The 25,986-nt window shown below is 47.3% G+C and overlaps 1 protein-coding gene across 10 annotated transcripts in view; it reads left to right on the top strand.

Annotated features, from left to right (window-relative positions):
• Positions 1-25,986, top strand: part of CGNL1 (cingulin like 1) — an 89,232-nt gene that overhangs the window by 18,022 nt on the left and 45,224 nt on the right. For 6 of the 10 annotated variants that reach the window (XM_083412979.1, XM_083412983.1, XM_083412982.1 and 3 more), the window contains one exon: positions 23,971-25,598. In XM_083412979.1, the coding sequence (XP_083269105.1) occupies positions 23,991-25,598 (1,608 nt within the window). In that variant the 5' untranslated portion in view covers positions 23,971-23,990. Of the gene's footprint in view, positions 1-4,647; positions 4,838-15,529; positions 15,630-23,970; positions 25,599-25,986 lie in introns of those variants that run through there. The other 4 variants (XM_083412986.1, XM_083412980.1, XM_083412984.1 and 1 more) reach the window with 3 other exon arrangements.

Genomic DNA, 25,986 nt, shown 5'->3' with positions numbered 1-25,986 from the left:
TTCTGGTATATTTTACTTTATTTCTTCTACTACATTACTATGCTTTTCTGCAAGGAGCTTACAGGTTCCCCACACCCACCCACAGCACCCATTATATCTTCACAACAACCCTGTAAGGTAGGATAGGCTGAAAAACAGCAACTCACCCAAGATCACCCACCCGCAGAATTTCACAGGGTTGTGTGTCTTGAGCCCAGTGGGTCTCTCTCTGGCCTTGGCTCATCTTCCCTCTCCCTGATCATAGAACAATGTAAGGTGGAAACTTTTGCCCACATTTGCTTGTGGAAAAGCAGATATAGCTATGTTGTTTCTCCTGGAGTTTTGATTTCTTTAATGTATGCTTGTTTGATAAGCAACCTTTGAAGTAAACCTCACATGTGAGAAAGGGCTGCAGTTAAGCCACCTGATGTTGGAAAAGGCCGGACATTTTGGGGTCTCAGGATGGAAATGTTGGCAGGGTTTGAACTGACCTGTCATTATCACAGTGTTAGGGTAGCAGATGGAAAGGGAAGCATCTCTTTCAGAACTCCTGTAAAAACATGCATAGGGCTTTGGGGAGCAAATCCTGACCATCCTTTGTCTGAGAAAAGGAGAAAAGTCTCTGTGTGTGTGTGTGTGTGTGTGTTGACTTTGAGCAGCAAAAATTGAGACTTGCAAAGAATTAAATTGCTGTGGGTTAGGCTGTCAGGAGCTGCTCCCCTGGCAAGCCCTCTGTTGCTGCTTGTAGTGGATTTAGACCATGCGGGTGGCGCTACGGTCTAAACCACTGAGCCTCTTGGGCTTGCTGATCAGAAGGTCGGTGGTTCGAATCCCTGCGACAAGTAGAAAGTAAACAGCGTTTTCTTACGCTGCTCTGGTTCACCAGAAGCGACTTAGTCATGCTGGCCACATGACCTGGAAGCTGTCTGTGGACAAACTCTGGCTCCCTTGGTCATTAAAGTGAGATGAGCGCCGCAATCCCAGAGTTGTCCGCAATTGGACCTAATGGTCAGGGTTCCCTTTACCTTTACCTAGGCTGTCAGGAGGTGCTCCTCTGGCAAGCCCTCTGTTGCTGCTTGTCAGAGAATTGGAGGGCACTTTCTTTCCATCTTAGTCTAGCATGAGAAGAACTGTTCTCCACCTTCCTTAGGGTTTGGGCTGAAAAGGCCATAGAACTAGGCTGAGCTAGTGCAGAAAGTTTATAAAAACTGGGCACAACATGCTTGATTGCAGAAATGTGTGGCTTGTTGTGGGTGGGGTGTGTGTGTGTGTGTGTTGATTTGCTAACCCAGCATTAACATTTAACATTAATGTTAAACTTTGACAAGTAGCTGAAACCTTACTACACATTAGCGTGTTAAAGCGTTATTCCTTCAAGCTCCGGTGTTTGCTGCAAAAGCAGGGACAGCTGCGCCATCTCCGTGGCTTCTAAATTCATTTAATTATTGCAATGTTGGCTTTTTGTGAGCTACTGGATGTATGCACCTGCACTGTAGAAGATCCATCAAGATCTCCAAGTTCCTGAGACACTCTGGAGGTGTGGGGGAGGGCTGGTCAAGTGGGAGCTCCTGGAGGATGGCACCAGAAATAATGAGTGCAAAGTTTGTTTTTAATTCACACTTGTACTCTGGCATGTCCTGTGTGCTGAGAAATGGGGGCCAGGCTGGGAGGGAGGTCTGGGTGAATGTAACGCAGAAGGGAAACAAGAAGAAAACTTTGGCTCACCCCTTGCAAAAGGAAAAAAGAAAAAGCTGGTAGTTGTAGTTGGGGAAACTTTTCCTTGTGCCATTGTTTTGTACCTGTGACCCTTGCCCCCTCTCCTGGAGAGCCTGTTCTGTCCAACTTTCACTGTGAGCCACTCTTGGCTGCTTCTCCATTGTCTCTCCCACATGGAAGTAATGTCAGAGCACAGATGTTTCCATCTCCAGGTTTTTCTCTAGGTAGTCAGGCACTACAGTGACTCAGGGGTCAGTCATTGGTTTTCCAGCTGGGCCTCTTGCAGCCCTGCTGGAACCTTGGAGGAGACCAGAGTCCGAAAGGACCCTGGAACAAAACCAAACTCTGCAATAGGCTTAGATTACAGCTGGGGTCTGGAGGGTATCCCAACGATTGCCTCTTTCTCCTTCCAAAATTCCGAGGAAAAGTTTGTTTGGGCTTCAGTAGAGGCTTCTGTCTTGGGGCTAGGTGTGTGTGTGTGTGTGTGTGTGTGAGAGAGAGAGAGAGAGAGAGAGAGAGAGATATTTGGCAGAAAAATAGGGAAAAGTTTCACTCCATCTATCTGCACACCGTAATCCCAATCCTGCTCAGGAGATCCCCGTGTCTCCTATTTAAAGAATCTGAAATTTCCACATTAAATGCAAATTTAATCTATCACCTGGAAGGGGTGGAGGGTGCCTCAAGTAGCTAGATGACCTCTTCTGTGGTCTGGAATATGATGCTTACCAGTGAATCAAATCAGGAGCGTCCAGTGTCTGCCCACAGAACTGATAACTGATAACTTTTATAACACCTCCCCTTCTTTCCTTCTGTTTCCCTCTCATTAATGGCAACAAGAATAAATTGTGGTTCTTGTACAAGTGGGAATCAAGCCCTTGGTGACTTGACCTGTCCCAGAGGGCTGTCATGAGGTGCGGGTGCTGCTCTCTGTGGGTAAAGAAGATGATAAATATTCATTCTGATTATTTGAAAATACCCATCTTTTCCAGAAAGGGAGCTGTCGACACGCTCAATTTCTTTGGTTCACTTCTGCTAGCACCTTTGTGGGGAAGGGTATTCCAGCTTGATGGTTGTCACCTTGACTCCTACTTACCTGCATCAGGTACAGATGGTTTGGAGCAGGTGCTGCTTTGGTGGGAGGTGGGCTTACACCCAATGCTATGCTATGCTATGCTATGCTATGCTATTCTTCTCTTCCTCTTTGATTCCACCTCTTCCTTACCAGAGTATGGAATAGAAAGCTCCCCCCACAAAAAAAGTTAGCTTGGCTGGAGGGTTGTCATGCATGAAGGTGAATTGTTTGTGGAGCTGCTCCAAGGGCGCAGCGACTTGCCTGCTCCAGGAAGCCCTCCTTTTGGATCCCTCCCTCTGGCCCCTTTGCTGTACTGCAAGAGTTGTTTACCCAACAGCTGCTGGGAGCCAAAAGTGCCCTTGGAGAACAGAAGTTTGAAAGGCACGGAAATTCACCCTCCTGCAGAGCCCCGGGAGCTCCTGCCTCTTTATTGGTGCTGGCAATCCCTACCCTCCTCAAAAACCCCAGCGCTCTCGAGTGTGTGAACTGCCTCAGATGAGGTTTGGAAGTCATTCAGAGACAAGTGTACATGTTGCTGGGACAAAGGGCTCTGAACCCTCCAGAAATGCAACAAAAATGCAAAATACGGTCATTAATATTTGCTAACTGGAAGATTGCAGAGTTTGCCCCAGGATGAGGAAGAGCAGAGATGGGATGGAGGCTGCCTGGCCCAGTGGGTTGCTTTGGGGCGCCACTAATAGCGGCAATCTAGGATCTGAGCCTCAGAGAAGGAACTCTGTGCTCCCTCAAAGGAATTATCCCCACAGATAGAAAATGATCCTCCTGCTTGGAAGGCTGAAACTCTTCTCTGTGATAGGTAGGGATATGTATAGATTTTCATGAGAATTCTTTCAAACTTTGCACCATGAAAAATAGGTGCCTGTCAACCTGTGGGTCCCCAGATGTTGTTGGACTACAACTCCCATCATCCCTGAGCTCTGGCCTTGCCAGCTAGGGGTGATGGGAGTTGTAGTTCAACAACATCTGGAGACCCACAGGTTGAGAAAGGCTGGTTTATAGGATCTTTTGACTTGAAAGAAGCTGTTGTCCTCTCCCAGCAGACGAGATCACCTGAGCGGGGGGGGGGGGTGTGTGTGGAATCCAGGGCCAGTGGAGGAGCACATGGGGCTCACCCCATCCCACATGCAGAATCCTACCAGACGGACAGGTGAAGCTTTTATTCACCACAATATCTGAGGTGAGGAGGCTGCCTTAGGGAACCCAGAAGGGTTGGGGTTCTGCCACTCTCCAAGCAGTACCTGCTGCCTGAGGCCACAGGCTCACCCTACCCAATGGTAGGACTGACGCTGGAGGAGGTGAACCCTTTCACTCTGCCATTTTCCCCAGTTAACAAGCTATATGTCTTGCTTCATTCCCCCAGTGGCTGTTAGCAGCTGGGTTGGGGGGAAGAGTTCAAAACAGGAAAAGGGGAGGTGGGGGGGGAAAGGGTCAAAAAACTACCCTGTGGTGAACTGAACCTATCCCTCCCAGCTCCCCCCCCCCCGGCTTGTGGAAAACAACACACCTCTGTCAGGCCCTGAAGTGATGCACAGATAATTGAGCTCTTTGGCTAGACCGGAGCTCAGAAAGCTGCTGGCACACCCCCCCCCCCCCAGCAATCTGTCTGATTCTTTATTTTGTATCTTCTGAGCTAAGCCTGGTGCAGGTGGGGGGGGGAGGTGACTGCCTCTCGCTGACCAACGGCTTGTAGGCACTGAACTGTGGACCCAGCGTGTCGGCGAGATTTTGCTTTTGATGGATAGTGTTGCATTGAAAGTCCAAAGGCTCTTCTGGCAAATTTTAGAGCGGAAAACAAACAAAGTGGGACAGCGGAAGTTGACTTTCTTCAAAGGCTTGTTTGTCTGCATGCTTCATGCTTGCAACCACCCTCCTCTAAGTAAACCCCGCATTGTATGCCTGGGTTGGCTAAAGGTGGCCTGCAGGGCTTTGCCCAGCAGTTTGGAGCAGTTTCCTGATTCTCCTGATGTTCTGGGGATCTGTATGCCGGCCGTGACTCAGAGGGAAGCCCTTAGAACCTGCAAGGAAAGGGTTGTTGCGTTATTCCTGGAAGTAAGAGTTTATTCTACTCTAGCAGGAATGGAATGTTTATTGGTTAAAATTTACTTTACCATAAAAACTGGAGATAATTTGCCTTCAGTATAAATATTTACAAACTGCTCATGTAAGTTGTCAGGATTTTCCAGGTTGTAAGCAACAGCGGTAACTAAAAGACAGAAATGCAAACAAGGTCTTTAGTTTGAATGTCAACTCCTCTATACCAGGCATAGGCAAACTCCGGCCCTCCAGATGTTTCGGACTACAATTCCCATCACCCCTGACCACTGGTCCTGTTATCTAGGGATGATGGGAATTGTAGTCCCAAACATCTGGAGGGCCGGAGTTTGCCTAGGGCTGCTCTATACACTCCCCAGCTAGCCTTAAGCCCAGGGGTCAGCAAACTTTTTCAGCAGGGGGCTGGTTCACTGTCCCTCAGACCTTGTGGGGGGCCGGACTATATATTTTTTTTTTTGGGGGGGGGGAAATGAACGGATTCCTATGTCCCACAAATAATCCAGAGATGCATTTTAAATAAAAGGACACATTCTGCTCATGTAAAAACCTGCTGATTCCTGGACCGTCCGCAGGCTGAATTGAGAAGGCGATTGGGCCGGATCTGGCCCCCGGGCCTTAGGTTGCCTACCCATGCCTTAAGCCTTAACACACCCTCCCTCCCTCCAGATCTGCAATATAGGATAGTGTTAACTTTCTGAAGAAGTGTGCATGCACACAAAAGCTCATACCAATAACAAACTTAGTTGGTGTCTAAGGTGCTACTGGAAGGAATTTTTTTATTTTGTTTCTTTATACAGTTGTTGTTAATGGTCACATGAAGATATGATGTATGTTAAATACTTTGAACACTCAAAAGTACTGTTTCCATGCTAAGTATCACTATTATTCACGATGATGATATTATTAGCAACATTAAAATCTCACAAATGACCCAGGTTCCATTGACATAATAGCCCAGAACTAACCAATCGGAATAAGAGGAGAGTCGTTGAGAAATACCATTATGACTGCAATATGCTGCTTTTCAGTCCAAAGCTCCCCAAAGTAGTGAACAGCAGATTAAAACAACAGAATATAATACAAAATGCCATACATTGCAACAAAATAGGGCTCCAGAAAGGCCTTATCAAGCTCAAGGATGAAATAAGATTCTCAACAACTACATCTACACACTTACAAAATTGAACAGACAATGAGAAATATTTAAAAAAGCTTTCAGCAACTAGACAAATTACGGGTCCTCTTACCACTACCATTCTGACTTCCTTGAATAATTTCTAATTTGGCTGAAGATGGCACAATTTACAAGAAATATAATGGTAGCAATATTTAAAGAAACTATTCAGTAAAAAAGCTTTCAGACAATGAGCAGAAAAGAAAAATAGGTAAAATGTGACACAGAGAAGACACCTGCTGTGCATTCTTTGATAGGAATCAGTCAGCATTAGAAAAACTGAAAAATGAACAAGCAGGGATATAGAAAATCCCAGCTCAACTCCTAAAGCAAGCAGGCAGAGACTTAAAAATACACCTGTTAGTACCTCTCCCTCAAAATTAGGCAAAAATTGACAGGGTTGTTAATAAATAGATTAAGCCACACTTCAGAAATACGGTCACAGCCTTTGCCAACCTGGTGCCCTCTTGCATCAGCCCTAGCCAACTAAGTTACAGAGCATTTATTGACAGGAGCAGGCTATGATGACAGAAGAAGAATACGTACATTGTTAAAAGAAAACAGGAAGCTGAACCAAAAGCCAAAATGCGCACAGAGGCTTGTCAGGTGAGCTTTGTCTCCGGTTCTGTGTTTACAGTGGATGCAATTCAGAAAGTGAAGTTAAGTGGCAGATAATGGAGGAAGACCAACAACAAACTAACAAACTAGATAAAGGTAAAGGACTCCTGACAGTTAAGTCCAGTCGCAAACGACTCTGGGGTTGTGGCACTCATCTCACTTTGCTGGCCGAGGGAGCCGGCATTTGTCCGCAGACAGTTTTTCTGGGTCATGTGGCCAGCATGACTAAGCCGCTTCTGGTGAACCAGAGCAGCACACGGAAACACTGTTTACCTTCCCGCCGGAGCGGTACTTATTTATCTACATGCACTTTGACATGCTTTCGAACTGTTAGGTTGGCAGGAGCAGGGACCGAGCAACGGGAGCTCTCCCTGTTGCGGGGATTCGAACCACCGACCTTCTGATCAGCAAGCCCTAGGCTCTGTGGTTTAGACCACAGCGCCAAACTAACTGGGAAGCAAAATAATGGATGGAAGACTTGGGTGCAAGATAAATTTGGCATAACACAGTGGTTCCTGACCCTTTTGGTATGGTAACCCACAAGTTACCCACAATGCTTAATATGGTGACCCATTATTTTGGTGACCCATTGGTTTATTGTCACATGGGGTTTGGACCACAGGCCTTTGGCAGCTGTCAGTTTCATGTATTTTAACTGCAACTTTGTCCATTCTCTAACATTACTTGAGGCAACCTGGCAAAAAATCTGTTTAACACTTATTAAAGTGGAGTTTGTTGGACTATTTATAGCACTTACAGAGTTATTTGGTTTTGTTCATGGGAATGTAAGAACCATCTGATTGCAGGATTGTACTTAATAAGCTATAAAAAATTATTCTAAAAACGCACGGCTACAAGAGCAAATATAATGAACTTCAAATCACCCCTGGATTAACTATTGACTAACCTTGGCAGCAGATACAGTAATGGTTTGCCACAAGGTGCTTGTGCAGGGAGGTGTTTTGAGTGATGGTTGGAAATCTGATGCACATTGGAGGTGAGCTGTGGTGGTCACTGAGGGTGATTTCTTTGTGAACACCTTGTGGTGGCCCATCACTGGATCAGGGCAGTTCCCAAAGTGTTAAAATGTAAACCTTTCTGACTTTCAGTTACAAGTGTCAAAACAGTATTATAAAATACTAACGTAACAAAAAGTTGAAAGGTATTCATCAAAGCAGTTTAGGGTGACAAGCAATATTTATTTTGGGTTTGCTCTATGCTTTTTTTCCTAAAAAATATTTTTTAGGGGTACTCTCATTTTCCTACTCATATTGAAATACTGCCCCTCAATGAGGCCAAACTTAGATTCACGAAATGTTTAGGGTTTGCGTCCTCCTGTGTCCCCCCAGAAAAAAGCACTGTGTTTGCTGCTTATAAAGCCCAGAACCTTTTTGCTGGTTGTGACCTACGGATTGGGAAACACTGATATAACTGACATTTTATAAAAGGAAGACCCATGGATGAGGAGAATAAATTTACTTATTATATATATGTGCATATGTATGTATGGTGTATGGCTCTGTGTAGAATGTGACCTGGGAAGATTTGAAATGAAAGTGGATGGAGAACTATTGGATAGAACTGGAGAGGACAAAGACAGATGGCAAAGTGTGACGAGGAAGCCATCACGTATGAAGGAGGCAGGTCCAGGGTCAAGTCTGGGTGGGACTAACCTTCTCTGGCCCAAAGCCTGCATTGAAGGTGGGCCATGTTCTGAGGGTTGCATGCCATTTGCAGGCGCACACACAAACCCACTCACCACACCTAAAGCACACATGAACTCACCCAGGCAGACCATACACAACCCCCAGCCCACAGTGGAACAGAGGAAGCAACAGCCTTAGGCACTGCCAGACCATTGGTCCACCCAGCTTAGGGTTGGTGATGCTGACTGCCAGCCGCCGTCCAGGGTTCAGCTGCAACTCTTTTTCCCTTGCAGGCTTTTCATTGGCAGGGGAAGAGTGTTGCTTCCAAGGGATTCTTCTTCAGGGTTGGCCCCCAGGAGTACACTGGGAGTTTCAGGGGTGGGGAAGCAGTTGCTGCTGGGGTTGGATGCAGCAGCGGCTTCCGCAGGCCTGAGCCCCCCGGGTGATGTCATTTTTGCTTGGGTCTCTTTGTGCTTAACGCAGCCTTGGCTGCATATTTAAACATCTGACTGCCCGGAGGAATGAGTTAAAAAGGAGACTCTGGTCGGAGGCCAGTTTCCCAGAGAATGGAATGATAATTAAGGAAGCAAGGACTGTAATAATGCTGGGAGGGCGGCAAAAGCATCCAAGAAGGAAGGCATACATGACACAGAAAGCGGCTGGGGGGGGGGGAGAGAGAAGCACCCCTGTTTATAATTGGGTTTTGATAGGGATGGTAGAGTAGCAAGTGAATGAGTTGAGTGTGTGTAATTGTGCAAATGAGGCCACTGCCTAGGAGGCCTCCCTATGGGGCACCCGCCTTGCATGAGATGGTGCCAGCTTGCACTGGTTATGCACCACACAAACAGAATCCTGGCTCCCATGAGGAGCACATGAATGGGGCCCAGTTCATACAGCCCATGGCAGGGTGGGAACTGCTTCCAAGCGGCATCTTTGGATGGGGGACCACATCGGAGACGGGGGTGATTGAAGGCTGTGGCCCCTTCCCGCCCCCCAGCCATGGAGCTGGGTCCTAAGAAAGTGGAGCATCCTAGCGTCTTATGTTTTAACTGCATTTTAAAGCATTTTTTCCTTTTAAATGCCGTTGCATCAGAAATCCATCTGGGATGCCTTCCGTATTGAAACAGAGCAGTAATTATCTTGTTGGGAGTCCCGCCTTACGGAGACACAAGGTTTTCTGGAGTCTCGGCTGGAGGAAAACTTAGTAAAACAAGCCAGAGCCTCCTGTGGAGAAAAGGGCTGGTTGTTATCAGATATTTGGACACAAACCAGCTATTGTGCTTGAAAGCGCAAACTGCATTTAGAGGCACCGAAGGCTCCTGGCTCTCAGTGGTAGCTCAGCCATCGTTGCTTTGCCATTGTTTCCACAAAGGCTGCTTTGATGTTCAAGAAAGAACTCCCAAAATGAATCACATGTTTCTACCATAGTCTAGTTTGGGGCTCTGCATCAATGGGGCAAGAAAACACCGAGGAGGAAAAAGAGTTAACGGAGCCTTACCTGTTAATTGTACCTTTTAGACCAGCTTTTTCCCAACCTGAAGCCCTCCAGAAGTTTTGGACTACAGCTCTCATCAGTTCCAGGGACACTGGTGGTGCTGTGGGTTAAACCACAGAGCCTAGGACTTGCCGATCAGAAGGTCAGCGGTTCGTCTCCCTGCAACGGGGTGAGCTCCCGTTGCTCGGTCCCTGCTCCTGCCAACCTAGCAGTTTGAAAGCACACCAGTGCAAGTAGATAAATAGGTACTGCTCCAGTGGGAAGGTAAACGACATTTCTGTGTGCTGCTCTGGTTCCCCAGAAGCTGCTTAGTCATGCTGGCCACATGACCCGGAAGCTGTACGCAGGCTCCCTCGGCCTATAGAGCGAGATCAGTGCCGCAACCCCAGAGTTGTCCACGACTGGACCTAACAGTCAGGGGTCCCTTTACCTTTCTCATCTGTTCCAGCCAGCAGGCTTAGACTGGCAAAACAGAGACTCCATACTTGGAAACAGATCGGACTATTTGAGAAAGCCACATGCAATCTTCTCGTACAAAGTGGTAAGGCAGACTCACTGCTGGCTTCTTATATAAAAATGAATTGCCTGCTCTTTTAAAAATGTTATTTTGGACACTTATTCTCATGTGGGTAATGATAAAAACGATCTAAAAGACACAGTGTAAAAAGCAATACTTTCAGCCCCCAAACTAGCCATTTGCAGTCTAATTAAAACCATCACCAAAATGTTTAGGCAAATGAGAAGCTTAAACTGGTGCCAGAAACTGAGTATCCCGGGTGTCAGGCGTGTCTCCCCTGAGAAGGCATCCCACAATGGAATGTTAATATTTAAGTAGTGATAATGTATGAATTAATATCTACCTGTCTGCTGTCTTTCCTTAGTCTAGCCTTTCATTTGCTGAATTCTAAATGTTGGGAGGTTGATTAACACTCCTTAATGAAGCTTCTTGTAACCAATTAGCCTAAAGGAATATTCTCTGCAGCAGGTGATGGTATACTGCTTTAGATTTTGTGGTTTAAGGGCTCTCTGTTTTCCTGGAGGAGAGACAAGGATGGTTACAGGTACAAGGTCCAGGGGCTGCATCCTGTGGCTTCGCGCCAGAGTCAGGAAGGGAGCCCTGGCCTCTAACATGGCAATTGGACCTCTTTTGTGAAAGGAGCATTGCTCTTTTGGACCTGATATTCTCATTTGGGTAGTTTGTTGAGCTTGTTCATTTTTTTCCTGGAGGAAGATCGATGGTTCTTGTACTTGGTTCTGCTGCCAGTGTTCCCTAATCTGCCTCTCCTGTTCTCAGAATCTGGAATCCAGTGCCAAAATGGCTCATACCCGACATTCCAAGTGTGAGACTCATGCAGACACCAATGATGGGCATTTCTATAAAGACATTTCCTTCTGCTGGGTCTGAATGGGACCTGTTCAGGTTCAGTTTGGAGGGACAGCGAATTGTGTCTACTCCCTCGAGAGCAGCAACTTCAAACAGACATTGCTAGCCTCTTGAGATTCAGTAATGGAGTTGAATGTGGGTTTGTGCAATTCTGGGACCTTTTTCAGAGCAGCTGCAGCTGTGGCAAGTGAATTAGCTGGTACTGAAGCTTTCGGGTTTTACTGTGTCTGTGCCATATTAGCATAGAGGAAAGAGAATAAGGAAAATAAGCAGAGATATTTCCCTCCTTTTCTTTGAAGTGTTACCACTGAAGTGGCTAACAAGAAGAAGTTCCTACTTCATGCTAGCCTTTAAAAATGGTAGCCCTTCTTTGCTAGATTGCTTGCATTTCTAATTCAAAGCTAGAGGTTGCATTTCAATTGGCTGGAGTTGCTAAAGCCAAATGTGTTTTAGAAAGCTGAATCTATGAAGTAAGGACAAACTGACTCAAGGAAACTATGGATAGTCAAGCTGATTCCAGTAAACTGGGTATTGTGTTGCATGCTGCTCCTCTTTGGTGGGGCACAGTAACTGATCAGTGAATCATTTTTGGATTTTCCTATGGGGCTGTCATGATGAACTTCTGAATTCCAAATTTACAACTAACCTGCTAAGATTTAGTACCCGAGAATCTAGTAGCCATTGGTGTACCTCTTCTTCGGTGTTAATTGGTCTACTCCTTCTTCTAAACAAACAAACAGAAACAAAAACAAACTCAATCTAAGCTTGTAGCCATCCTTACATCCTGTGGCACAGTGAATTAATTCTAAACTGCAGGAAGAAAATGTTCCTTTGTTTTTTGGAGGCCGTGAAATCTAGGATTGTGAGGAGGTGGTGAATTTTTCTTGTAAACCAGGCATGTCCAATGGGTAGATTGTGATATACTGGTAGATCACTGGACTGGACGTCTGTGGTAGATCACCAGAAGATAGATCACTGGCTCCCCCCCAAGAAGCTCAACAACTTTGGCTCCCCTAAAAAAAGCTCAACATTTTTGCCCTGGACCCCCAAAAGTAGGGCTTTCCTTCCTAAGAAAAGCTCAACAACTTTGCCCTGAACCCCAAAAAACAGGGCTTTCCTAAGAAAAGCTCAACAGCCTTGACCTGAACCCCTGAAAAGGGGGTAGATCACTGCCAGTTTTTGAGTAGATCACAGTCTCTTGGGAGTTGGCCACCCCTGCTGTAAACCAACGTAATTATATCAGGATTCAATATAAATAATCATTATAAGAATACTGTGGAAATTGTATGTTGGTGAACTGGCAAGGTTGTTTCCAACCAAATGACTGGTGTAATTAAAAATACAGTTACTCTATATTCACTAGAATTGGATTTTCTGTTTTTGTTTCGAGTCCAGCCATGTTTGCATTTTTCAAAATTCCTGGGGAGCTTTACCACAATGGAGGCTGGACTAGAGAAATCAGCCTGGCTACCTGGGGAAAAGGAAGCAGATGAGCCGGGCCAGAAAGAGACCAACTTTGGACAGCCGTATTTTAACTTAGTAAACTCAAACAATGAACGAGCTTTGTGCCTGAACATACAGTCTCTTCCCTCCCCAGTGTGCTGTGATTAAGCCTGGAAGTCTTTAGTTAAGCTTCGTTTCCTGCTCATTCCAAACTGGAAAACTGTATTAGACTCAGGCCAAGCCAAGACCTCAGTCCATGGTTTGAAGTTAGTTTAAGACCCTGGCTTCTTCCAGACATGGCAACCTGTCTCTAGGTTTAGGTTCAGTAGGAATCTATGGTTAATTAAAGACTTCCTGACTTAACACAGCATGACAGGACGGGGCAGTGCAAGAATGGGGAGCATATACAAAGGGTGAACCAGATTGCTTGAACTGGGCTTGAGGTTTGAGGGGAAAAGGAACTTAGAAGCAGAATGTCCTGAACCCCAACTTACATGGAGGTAAGTCCCACTGGTGTACACAGTTCCCAAGGGAAATGCTAGAGAGTAGTCCGACAGTCCAAGAGGTCAAAGAACAGGCCAAGTCAGTTAGGCCAGGCTCCCGCCTCTGCAGCAGATCCAGGGTCAGAAAACCTGTGGTCAGTCCTGAAGTCACAGTCCAGTGGAGCTTCTGAAGCAGCCAAGCCGTGGTCCATCAACGTGGAAACCTGAGCAGACACAGATTCTCTGCCTTGCTTCCCTTTTATCCTTCCAATTTTGACACATCTGGGTTTGCTCTAGCTGAGCAACTGTGTCTCTGCACTCGACAAGGCATGTGATCCTCACCTAATCCAGCTGTGTGACCACAAACTTTATCCCAGACCTACTGATCCCTGTGATCCCCACCTGGTCAACTAGTGAGCTGGGCTGTGTTCCCTTGCCTGCCTCAGTTTCCTAGAGCGCCCTTCCCACTGTTCCCAGCACCTCAGAGCCCGCCATGTCTGTGGAGAAGGGGCTGCCTCTGGTTTTGCTGATATGTTCCCCCTCTCCTGGCTCCTGTGAACTTTCAGCTGCCCCCACGCCATGTCCTGTGCGTACCTCCTAAGTCCCCAAGCTCCCCTTCCCCATCTTCTGCTTGCCTTGGTGTGTACCAGTCGTGGCTGCAGCCCTTGCCAGGATCCTGTTCCCCTTCCTCTGCATCCTGCCAGTTCATGTCACAGAAGGAGGCAAGGGCTGAAGACAGGCAGGCTCAGGGGACCACCCAGCTAGAAGTATAGGAAGCAGCCTGACACTGAGTCAGACCCCTGGCCCAGATAGTTCAGTGCTGCCTAAGCTAACAAGCTGGGAGTGGCTCCCCAGGGTTTCAGGCAGGAATCTTTTCCCCGGTTCTGCCCAGGGATGCCATGTCGGGGATTGAACTTGAGACCTTTTGCATGCAAAGCAGATGCTCTACTGCTCAGCTCTGCCCCTTCTCCAAGAGCTGATGACCAGAGTGAAAACAGCAGCAGAAGCTTCTTTGGGTGGGAGCTACTTGAGGCTGCAGCCTGGGAGTCCAGGAAAATTCAAACAATTTAGGCAGTGCTGAAGTGGATGTCTTCAGCACGGAGCTCTTTGATCATTGGCCACAGAGCTGATAGTGCGTTTCTTGTTTTGCATTTAGGTTCCCTTTAGGGGTGGGTTGGACTTTACAGTCATTTCGGGATTGCTCTGGAGAAGCTTGAGAGTGGTGCCGGCTGCCTCTCCAGTCTGACCTGCTGCCTGGAAAGACCTGCTTGCATAAGTTGCGAAATATCAGAATGTGATTGAAGTTCATTTGTAGAGAGAACAGATCACATTCCTGGGAGTGCAGTGCAAGCCTCTGTGTGGGAGGAACCTGGGCAGGGCTCAGCAACAAGTAGAGGATGTGGCAATCTTCTGTAGGGTTCTGTGGGGTCTGGTACAGGGTGGATTTGACATAAATTGCCTCTGGCTCAGCACTGGCCAGAGTCAAGCTGGAAATTCTGCAGAAGACACGTGGTCTCCCAAAGCCCATGAGTTCCTTCTAATGAAACTCTTTATTTTTCCATTTAAATGCTGTATAACAATTGACAACAATACTAATAAAAATACACATGGATACAGTGGTGGAGCAACATGCTGCATCCCCTGGAGCCAGTGGTGTAGCGTGGGGGGTGCAGGGAGGGCCGGCCGCACCGGGCGTAACATCTGGGGGGGGGGCGCTCGCACTCGCAGCTCTCTGCCCCTACCTGGCTCACTCACTCTCTCTCACTGCAGTGCTGGCTGTGCGAATCCGATCCGAGCCGCCGGGTCGCCGCCCACTGTGGAGGGGGGGGGTGCCAGGCGTGTGTTGCGGTGCGGAGAGAGAGCGAGGGACTATCTGGGGGAGGGACAGTGCAGCGGGGGGCACAAATTACTTGCCTTGCCCCGGGTGCTGACAACCCACGCTACGCCACTGCCTGGAGCGGAAAAGAGGCAGGGGTGTGGCACGTTGCCCACGGGGGCGTGGTGCGTGGCTGGGGTTGCGAGGCATGCAGCGTGTGTCGGGGGGGGGGCAGCTGTGATAGCACCCTTTCCCCAAATGGTGCCCAGGGAGGTACGCTCCCCCGCCCCCCCCTTCGTATGCCAGTGCATGGATGCAACTGTAAATCACAGGTATATAATGCTAAACTCTCTCATTAATAGACTCGGCCAGGGAGGGACCGTATAGTGGGATCTGTTAGGTCTTCTTAATAGAAGAACAGTAGAAAAGAACCTGAAAGACACCTCAGCGCTGCTACAAGGGCAACATCTGTTGTTCATTATTAGGGCTTTGCTGTATCTTCCTTCTAGTAAGTTGGAAGGGAAGACATTAAACCTTGCCAAACAGGAAGTCTTGCTCTATTTAGGGATAATTTACTGTCCCAAATGTGGCATTCTGTCTTTGCAGGAGGGGCTTGGTAACCTCAGTGGCTGTGAGGAACGGGGTCCTGGGCAGATCCTTGGAGCTCTTTGAAAACTATATCCAAAAGCCTCCAACCGTTGATTTGGCCCCTTCAGATCCATAGCTAGCTGGTAAGAGGGTGATTCTTTCAAGGAAAAGAAGCCACAAGTGGCTATGACTCTATTAAAGGGGGAGGGGTCCTTAACCCTTTCCACACAGCCCATTTTTCTGATGGAAACTGCCCTCCCTGTCCATCTTTCCCCACCCCAAGTGGTAGCAAAGTATTTTGGAGAGGCGATTTTGACTGGAAAATCAGACCGCTGAAGTTATTTTTTTTAAAAAATAATATTTATTAGTTTTCCAACAAATTGAACACGAACTACAAAAAACAAAAAAAGAAAAAACATGCAAAAATACAATACAATACAAAAAAACCCCGCTACAAAACACTAGCATACAACTAACAAAACAAAACAAAACCCATTTAAAACACAATCCAATTTCAATATCTTGTCTTCAGACCGCTGAAGTTATTAGCCCCCTGCTCATCTACTTGAAATGACAGCCTCTCACAGCTGCATTTCATGAGGGACCCCCCCACCCCCTTTAGAGGCACATCTGCCACGGAACAAATAGTGCTGCTCTGAGTATTGGGCAGCAACTTCATATGCTAGCAATTAATAATTGTTAATAGCCAGTCTCCATTTCTGAAGGGGCCCCTTGTGTGCCTTTTGGTGGGAGCTATTTTGGCAGAAATACAAATGGACTTTGCCAGGTTCTCCTTTTTTTGCCCTTTGATGCTGGAGAAGTGAGCATGAATTGGCCGTCTGCTCGTGTCTTCATTCCGCCTTTACTTACTAACCTAGTGGTCCATTTTCCTCTTTGTGTGATCTGATATGACACTTCAGTTCCTCGGTTTCTCTGTCTCCCTCATCCAACAGCTGGGCCTGGAATAAGAGCACCCCCTGCACCCCCCCCTCTCCATAGTTGCCTGTTCTGAAGTGTTTCCTATTTTAAAAGGGAAGGATAAATAAAATAATTTTCAGTCATAGAGGAAATCCAACCCTGGTTGGTCGCCACAGGGCCAGAGGAGAGGCGGCCCTGAGGAAACTGGTATGGCCAGGCGATGGGCTTAGAACGTCGCTTTGGTGGCCTTTTTGAAGTACTGTAAAGAATTCCATTTTGAAAGGTGGCAGTCAGATATTTGTACATATACAGACCAGAAAAAAGAAATGTACAGTGGTACCTCGGGTTGGGGACGTGGGTAGCGCTGTGGGTAAAAGCCTCAGCGCCTAGGGCTTGCAGATCGTAAGGTCAGCGGTTCGAATCCCCGCGGCGGGGTGCGCTCCCGTTGTTCGGTCCCAGCGCCTGCCAACCTAGCAGTTCGAAAGCACTCTCGGGTGCAAGTAGATAAGTAGGGACCGCTTACTAGCGGGAAGGTAAACGGCGTTTCCGTGTGCGGCTCTGGCTCGCCAGAGCAGCGATGTCACGCTGGCCACGTGACCCGGAAGTGTCTCCGGACAGCGCTGGCCCCAGGCCTCTTGAGTGAGATGGGCGCACAACCCCAGAGTCTGTCAAGACTGACCCGTACGGGCAGGGGTACCTTTACCTTTACCTCGGGTTAAGAACTTAATTCGTTCTGGAGGTCTGTTCTTAACCTGAAACTGTTCTTAACCTGAAGCACCACTTTAGCTAATGGGGCCTCCTGCCACCGCTGCACGGCTTCTGTTCTCATCCTGAAGCAAAGTTCTGAACCTGAGGTAATATTTCTGGGTTAGCGGAGTCTTTAACCTGAAGCGTATGTAACCCGAGGTACCATTGTATGTAGAATAAAACTGCCTCCTGGTGCTTGGCAATGGCTCCTGCTGTGTTGGAAGTCTGCAAACGGAGACAGTCTGGGCATCATGGGCCAAGGCAGGACACACCTGGAGTCTCCAAGGCAAGGTGGTTTGCTTGCCTCAGGCAGAGCTTGCAGAAGCCCCATTAAAAGAGCTGCAAATTGTCCAGTTGTTTCATTTTTATGATGGCCTGAAGGAGGGATCAGAATGTGTCAAGTTGTTTCTGGTAACAGAATCTCCCATGTTCAACAGGCCCAACCTGGGAGCTTATCTGGGGTTCAGGAGGAGCACCCCCTGACCTGCTCTGGCCTCTCAGCGGAAAGAGGTGGCCCAGGCTGCAGTTCCCACCTTCGGCCAGAGCTGTGGTGGTGGTGGTGGGGAACAGTGGCTACAGCCCTGCTTTGGTGGCCACCAAGTCCCAGGTTCAGGTTGTACAGCAGAGTTGAGCCCTGGAGAGGAAAAAAGGCAGGGCAGGTGCAGATCTGGGGCTGCCGATGTTTCTTTTGGAGCATGGCTTCACCCAGGCTGCTGGCATAGCACCATTCCCCTCACTGCTACTGCTGCTGCTGCTGCACCCGCAGTGCTGCCTTCTGACAGCACTCTGGACACAGCTGTAGGCCAGTTGCAATGGCAGGGATGAGTGCAAAGGAGGGGGCCTGGATCTGCCAGCGGGGGGGGGGGGCATCAAGGACAGGGCCAGTGGGGCATTCTGCCTGCAGTTGCAAAACTTCTTGGTTCCTTCCCTTCCAGCCATCTCCATGATTTGTGACAGCCAATCACATAAATGGACCGGCCAAGGGATCTCATTCTGCACCATCCTATTCCCCACTCTCCTCTGTGGTCCTCTTTCCACAAATACATCTCCCCCGAAGTACCGTATGAAGCAGCTGAAACTTTGCCTAAGGAGCTCTTTTCCCTGAAGTAGCCTATTTTAGTTCTTTGCTTTTGGGATAGCAATGGATCCCCCCTTTTTTCCTAAATCCATTCAGTCAGGTAGAAGAATGTAAGGAAAGAACTGTAACTGCATCTTCCCTCCCTCTTTTTAAGATGTTGGCTGCCTGCAACAGGGCCTCTGAAACATTCGCAGCTGGGTTTCAGTACTTGAGAAAATTGGATTTGAATGCTGATTCTGACACAGCTGATCCCAAGCGAGCAGCTGATAAAACAGATTTTTAAGAGCTACTTAAATGTTCCATCTTGCGCAAGTTTTTTCTACATATAAGCAGTTCCAGGAGCAAACAGGGCTCCCAGTGCGGCCGCTGTGTGATGTTCCTTCTGGCCTGCAGTTTTCCAGCCAGCAAAGTAGTCGCTGGGTTGGCTTGGATCGGCCTGACTGATGGAGTGCCTGGACTGACCTGGGGAGAAAGGAATTTCTTTCTGTTTGGAAGATGAGCCAGAGACAGTACTTCCTTGCTAGATTCGGGGATTAAAAAATGATGCCTTTTGGCCATAATGCAAGTCAGTGCCAGTTACTGGTTATTCAAAGTGTCTCCAGAACTAGTGGAATATATTCTGCACCTCCCTTAGAGTATCAGTCTTTTTAGTTTATTTATGGATTTATTTCCACTTTCCTTCAAATATGGTTAATAAAAAAGAATAATTCATATTCTAGATATTAAAATATCCAAATATTGTTGCTCATAATATGAATAAAATGCAAGAGCAGCAGCAGAATCAGTAAAATACACCAGAAGCTGGCAAAACCTCCAGTCACAATAACAGAGAGTGAATACTCTTATGGGCCAATGGGATGCCAGGGGATGGCTTAGAGAGCAGTACAGAGCAGCTTCCCCCAACCTGGAGCCCTCCAGATGTTTTGGACTGCACTGGTTGGGGTAGATGGGAGCCTGAGTCCAAAATATCTGGAAGGTACCAAATTAGGTAGGGAATGTTAGTAGAGCTCCTTAACAAAAAGGTGCCAGGTGGACAGACCAAGGGAGGGAGTGTCATGGCAGACCTCTAAGCACCTGGAGAAACCTCTGAGGGACATCTTAATTGCCAATGAGGTTCATGTGGAGAAATGCAGTTGTTTGATCAGAGGGTGATGAGCCTTGGATGTGGCCCTCCAGTCTTCTCTGTCTGGCCCTTAGAGTTCTGCTCCTTGCTACACTTCTGCGTAGGGCTTCTCTGCATCCTCCTCAAGTGCTTTTGTCTCGATAGAATGTGTCTTCGCACTGTGATTGTGCCTGGTGCTTACCTGAATGGAGGGATGTGGCCGTCCGCATGTGGAAACGCTCTGACTTTTCCTGTAAAGAAATGGGCAATATTGTTGCTGCCCCCGCTTCTGCCTCTAGCCCCACACACCACTGGCGTGCCGCTCCTATAAGGTTGCCAATGTGGCCTTTGTGCTGAAAAGGGTCCCCCTGCCCTGCTTTAGATCTTGCTACATCCACCTGTTTTGGATTGTTATCCCTCATTTCCTGAGCGGTGAGAAGTCCAGGGTTTTGTTTTCTTTGGCGCCGAGAGAACAGTGGAAACTGAAGTGTCTTTGTATTATTTACAGCTAGTGAGCTTGCAAAAAGATAGGATTCCCAGAGCCCCAGAGCCCCAGAGCCTGCCTTAGACTCCCAGAGCCCCTAAGCTTCTACCGGTTTCTAGTCAGCTCCAGCAGAACTCTCTACTCTTTGCCTGCGTCTCTTTAAATTTAAGGTGCAAAACTGGTTCCAGGCCATTGCTCTGCCCTCCCCTCTCACCAGCCGGAGGGTGCCACCTTCTCAAACATTTACAAAACCCAGCTGTTGCATCAAATACAATCAGCTTACAAAAAGGCAGCCTGTGACTTCCTTGGCCTGAATTCAGACTTTCCAGGTGAAAGGTTTTTTTTCCCCCCTCCGTCAAATTTGGCATAGTATGAAACAGTGGATGTGTTGTCCTGCTAGGCAGAGAACATCAAAAGTGTTTCTTGCCCCCCACTTCCTAAATTGCAGCTGACTGTTTTTAGTGCCAGAAGATACTGGGAGTTGCATTATTGGCCTCCAAAGTGTTCAGGCGCATTGCTTGACAGTAGAGGAAGCAATTTGTTCCAACTAATTTATGAGGAATAAGCTGCGGCCTGCCGATCAGGGGCATGTTGCTGCAATGCCAGATTTAGGGTGGTACGGGCGCTCCCCCCACAGTGTGCAAAGCTCAAGGCACAAAATCAAGAAGACCCATAATAGAAAAGATCTATTTGGGGGCACCAAATGTTGGCTTCGCACTGGGCGCCATAACGAAAGACTACCCAAGTCTGCCCCTGGCTGCTGTCCCAGGGATGATATATCTGTTTTGCAAAGTGGACAGGTTTCTGGAATGTCAAAATAATTCCAAGGAAGAGAGAAGCTTTGTTTGGTTGCAAAATCCTGTGCAGAGGCAGTTCTTTTCTTCAACAAGGCACAGATTGGTTTTGTGCATTTGAAGAACATTTGCTGCACCTTCCTAAGAGATTAATGGTTTCTGTTTCATTTCTGACAAGACTGGCTGTATTAATAGCTGGAATGTGATACATTATTTGGACCAGATGCCTTTGGGCTTGGAAAAATTCTTTGATCCTGACGATGTCCCTGGTGAAACAGCTTCTTCCTCCCCACTTTAGGATGTGATTGTTAAGAAAACAGTACGTGAGCCAGTGTAAAATTGAACTGAGTCCAACCACTATTCCTATCTTTTTATTATTTGATGGGACCATACAAAGTGGCGGGGCCTGTTTGTATCTGATTGGAAGAGGTCCATGTCAATAAAACTGCAGCCGTAGATAACTTAAGAACTGTACATTAATCTGCATTAGGCATGCCCTCAAGATTTACAACACAACACAGTGCACAATAATTTGTCTACTTTATGCACTTACCACTCAAAATTGATATTGTTATGCCTCTGTTTTATTTGCCAAACTATTTTAAATGCATCAGCACACTGAACAGTGATAAATAAATGTCCTCTCTAAATTAACACATTACTGAAATTTAGTGTGATGAATAAAAAGGGCAAATTAAAACAGAAGGCCATGTTTTTTAAAAAGGAAAATTCCACAGCCATTGGATGAAAAGCTCAAGCTGCTAATTCAGTTTCTGGCATTAAAAAGATATTTGATACAGATACCAATGCTTGTGTGCCTGTGTTGCGTGTAATAAAAGAAGGTTGGAGGTGGGGAAAATGACTTCCAAACAGATTCCCAAACCAATAGTGTCTCACTGGCCAGATTCCAGAAGATGATTATTTCTATTGCAATAAATGCCATTGCTAGCACCTTAAAGAATAACAGATTCATGACACAATCATATTCACAGACTCATAGTATTGTAGGGTTGCAAGGGACCATGAGGGTCAACTAGTCCAACAATGCAGGACTCTTTTGCCCAACGTGGGGATGTTTACTTAAGTCTTATGCTCAGGTGAGTGTGAATTGAGTTGCAACCTTACTCTATAGCATTGACTTTCATAGGAAGAGCTCACTTTGATCTGTAGCATTAATTAGATGCTGAAGGTTCAGGATGGGTGTTGCTTTAAAATGTTAGAAATTGAGAATTCTCTTTATTCTGGCCTTACTGGCTGTTGCTTTAATAGTATTATGATGTCAGCCCCCTATACCCAGCCAATATAAATTATACATTGTTTCTGTTTTACAATCTTGCTTCAAAATCTGTCAAAATGGACAGAACATTTTGTGGATATCCAAGGGTGCTGGATCTGTCTGACTGCGATTAGATTGGAGGCACAGTTTCCGGTGTTGTCTTCTCTCATAATACCTGGAAGTTGGAGTTCTTGTGGGAGATGTGATTGTGCAGAACAAACAAAGGGAAGCTGGAAGTGTGGGGAAGTTCTGGGGAACTGAGAAATGGAGGCTGGGAGCAGCAAATGTCATTTCCTGCAGTTGTTCGTTGTCCACCTGTGTTTTCCTGTGCATTTTTGAGTTTCTGCTCTTCGTTCTGCAGCTGGGACAGGGCATGATGCTGTAGCTTGGCGTGTTCTGCTCTGAGAGCTCTGAGCATGGCCACATGGTCTTCTCAGTGACGACTGTTGGCAAGCAGCAGCTGTGTCCTGGTTCCTCATCCTTCTGAAGCCTGATATGGGCAAAACGTTGAGTTGCCCTTTGGCAACTCTTGCCCCAAGGTGGTCTTTGATCAAGTGCCAAGAAGTGAGGCATGCATGGTGCTACAGAAGCACATTGGTCACAGGAAGGGCCTTTTACCATTTTGTGCCACACGTAGTTGCTACAGCTTTACTTTCATGGCCCGCTGACATTCCTGTCTGGCTTGGGATGCGGAGTTAGGAGGTCACCAACTAGAAGAAGTGGAACAGCCAACTTTTGTTCATGGAGCTCTAGAATGTGTTCATGGCAAAATTGAATAAGGCTGCAAGTGCACATCCAGCAGGAAGTGGGATCCTTCTTTTGGGCTTGAATTACTTAAGAAGTGCAGCAGGTTTGCATGTGTGAATGGTTAAACTTTTCATCATACGTAAAGTTGATGGGCTAAAGCTAGGTTGGTGAAGTCAGCATTACCTGACTTAGGGAAGGAGCTTTCAGCTTGGAAACATGAGTAGACTCTCTGTATGGTTTGCTTTGGGCTTGCTTCTTCATGAAGAGGGGAGGAAGTGGGGCGTTTGGAAGCTGGGAAGAGGATCTGGGCCTAGGGCATCTGAGGGGACGTGAGCCAGTGTGGTGTAGTGGTTAAGAGCGGTAGTCTCGTAATCTGGGGAACCGGGTTCGCTTCCCCGCTCCTCCACACGCAGCTGCTGGGTGACCTTGGGCCAGTCACACTTCTCTGAAGTCTCTCAGCCCCACTCACCTCACAGAGTGTTTGTTGTGGGGGAGGAAGGGAAAGGAGAATGTTAGCCGCTTTGAGACTCCTTAAAGGGAGTGAAAGGCGGGATATCAAATCCAAACTCTTCTTCTTCTCTCTCAACATGTTCCCTCCACAGACTCAGAGTCCACCTGTGGAGGCCCTTCTCAGGTTAGGCCACTGGCCTTTGCACTCATGGTATTGTCCAGGAGTGGCTAACCCACAGTTTGGAAACCTGATCCAGCACCCATTTATTCTGGCCCACCAAGACTCTATTAATTTTGGCAGCACTGGCAAAGAATAATGTAGTAGTAGTAGTAGTAATGGCATCACAGTGAGGTAGGCAAAGGCTAGTGCCCTGATGACGCAGAGTGAAAATTGCTTCCTCCTGGGTCCTTGGATTGATTATTTGCTGAGCAGAGAAGGGGTCCACCACTCAGCTGACATGCATGGATCACAAAGTATGCATTAGAGTTCCTGAGATGAGGAAGCTGTGTGTGCCTTCAAGAGTTTGTGAGAGAGGCTGTGGGGTGGTTATACCCACTGCCAGCATCCAGCCCTTGGAGGTTTAGCCAAGGGTGAAGGCAGCACTCAGGCCAATGATGGTTGGGCAGTCCTCGCGTTTCCCTTTGGAACTCCCTGCTTGAGGAGATGAGCCAGCCTTGTTCTTCTCACTTCCCACCCCAGCCCATTTCTGTTCAAGGACTGAACTTCCTTTTAACCACTGTATGTGGTGGATGCATTTTGGATTTTCCTCTGCAGATGCCCAATTGTCTTGGATCAACCCCATATGTCAGTGAAGAAAATGATAGTATGATGAAGATGAAAGTGGCTCATTTCCTCTATTCATGTCTCTGTTTCTTTCCTCTTTGCAGTGCTTAAACCCATGTGAAGAATGGAGTCCTATGTGGGCAGCTTCAGGCACATGCAGCAGCAGCAGCACCAGCAGCAGCAGCAGCAGGACTGTGGGATCCACTTCAAGCTTGCAAGCAATGTGCCTCCAAAGGCAAAGAGTGCGCTGAATGCAAAGGACGGGTCCTATGGAGTCAGCATCCGGGTCCAAGGGATTGATGGGCATCCATACATTGTGCTCAACAATGCAGAGGGATGTTTGCCTGACAGTCACGTAGCACCTGCAAATGGTCCACAGGTTGCAACCGAGACACCTGATAGGTCAGTGCTGGACTCCAGTTCTGCTCCTGAACTGGGGATAAAAACTAGCGAAGAAAGACAGTGTTTGGGAACTTACAGCACGTTGCCAAATAAGTTTAAAAGCCTGCAGGCCAGTGTGGATGAGGGAGAGAGCAGCACCTTGCATTTCAAGGCTGGGTTCGCCCAGTCGCCCAGTCTGTTGAACTTCCAGAGGCATCCTGAGCTTCTGCAGCCCTATGACCCTGAAAAGAACATCCTGAATTTGGAAGGCTTTGAGGCTCCCCCATCCAGTAGATCCAAATCTCTTGCAGATGAAGAGAAACCAGACAGCAAACATTGGAGCTCACCATTGAAGGTTGCTTCATTAGATAAAATGACCCTCCAGTGTGTAGAACTGGCCAAGCCCAAACCAAAAACTGTGAATTTGACCATGCCTGCAGTAGGGGAAGACCGAAGCAAGCAGGAATTGGAATGCCCCAGCGTAGTTGACACGCCCAATGGAATGCATGGATCATGTTCTTCTAGTGATGGATCTCCATCTGCTATAAGTCCACCCACCTATCAGGAAACAAGGAAATGCAGACCTGATCTCCTTCCTTTCCGCAGGCAAGATTCAGCAGGATCAGTCCTGAATGGCTCACGGCGGTCGTCGTCATCATCAACTACCCCAACTTCTGTTGCTTCCCTGTACAAGTTCTTCCTTGATGACCAAGAGTATGCCATCTATGCTGACAATGTTAACAGGCATGAAAACAGAAGGTATATCCCATTTTTGCCTGGGACTGGTCGCGATATTGATACTGGTTCAATTCCTGCAGTTGATCAGCTCATTGAAAAGTTTGACCGGAAGATGGGTCCTCAGAGAAGAGGCAGGCTGGGAATCAGGAGCAGGATTCACCCAGACGACCGTAAGCGGTCAAGGAGCGTCGACAGTGCCCTTCCCTGCGGGCTCAAGGTGAATTCCAGTTGTTCAGACGAATTTAGTCAAAGTTCGGCAACGTCATCCAAGCATTTACTACAGCCCTCTAAAGTTTGCCTTCAGAAGGTGTTCTCTCCAGATCAGAAGTCCGTGTCTTTTGGGGATCAAGTTTCTCCTCGGTCTGTGGGCAAACTCCAGGCAGCAGCAACAGCAGCAGCAGCAAGAGATTCTCCCAGCAAGCATTTCAACTCTTTGCAATATCACAAGCAAAGTAAAATAGTCAGCGAGAGTTCGGCTTATAAATCATCCACACTTCCAGGCCAGACCAAGAAAAGTGAAAATAAAATGGTGACTTCCACTCTCTTGTTACCAAACCGTATTGCGACTCCGAAACTGCCTGCGAAAACATTTGCTTCTGCTTCAGCTGCTCAGGTATGTTTGCCAGAGTGTGATCTGTTGACCTGATCCAGTGACAGGATGCTGTGCTACAGAGATTCAATTTTGGACATATGTATGAAAGAGCTGGTTATCCCTGCACCTTGTGGCCTCAGCCACTCGGGGGTGAGGTTGTTGAGTGGAAAACTTAGAGAGACAGAAAGGGGGAGTTCAGCTAAGCAGCTTCCATGGTCTGGGGAGGTTGTGCAGGGTGGTGATGGCAAGTTAGGACATATTTAGGAATAATTCACATTTTTGGATTTTGAGCCATTACCTTTTTGAAGGCAAAGTATCAAATAAACAGAGCTCTCCGGACACAGAAGTCCATTTCCCCTCCTGACTTTGGCATCAAGGCAGTCATTTGCAAATTCTCTTCTCTGCAACT

Source organism: Podarcis tiliguerta (assembly GCF_965153285.1).
Source record: "Podarcis tiliguerta genome assembly, chromosome: 14".
In the NCBI taxonomy this organism is placed as follows: domain Eukaryota; kingdom Metazoa; phylum Chordata; class Lepidosauria; order Squamata; family Lacertidae; genus Podarcis; species Podarcis tiliguerta.
Note: the sequence above shows the minus strand (reverse complement) of the source record. Positions and strands in the feature narration are given on the sequence as shown.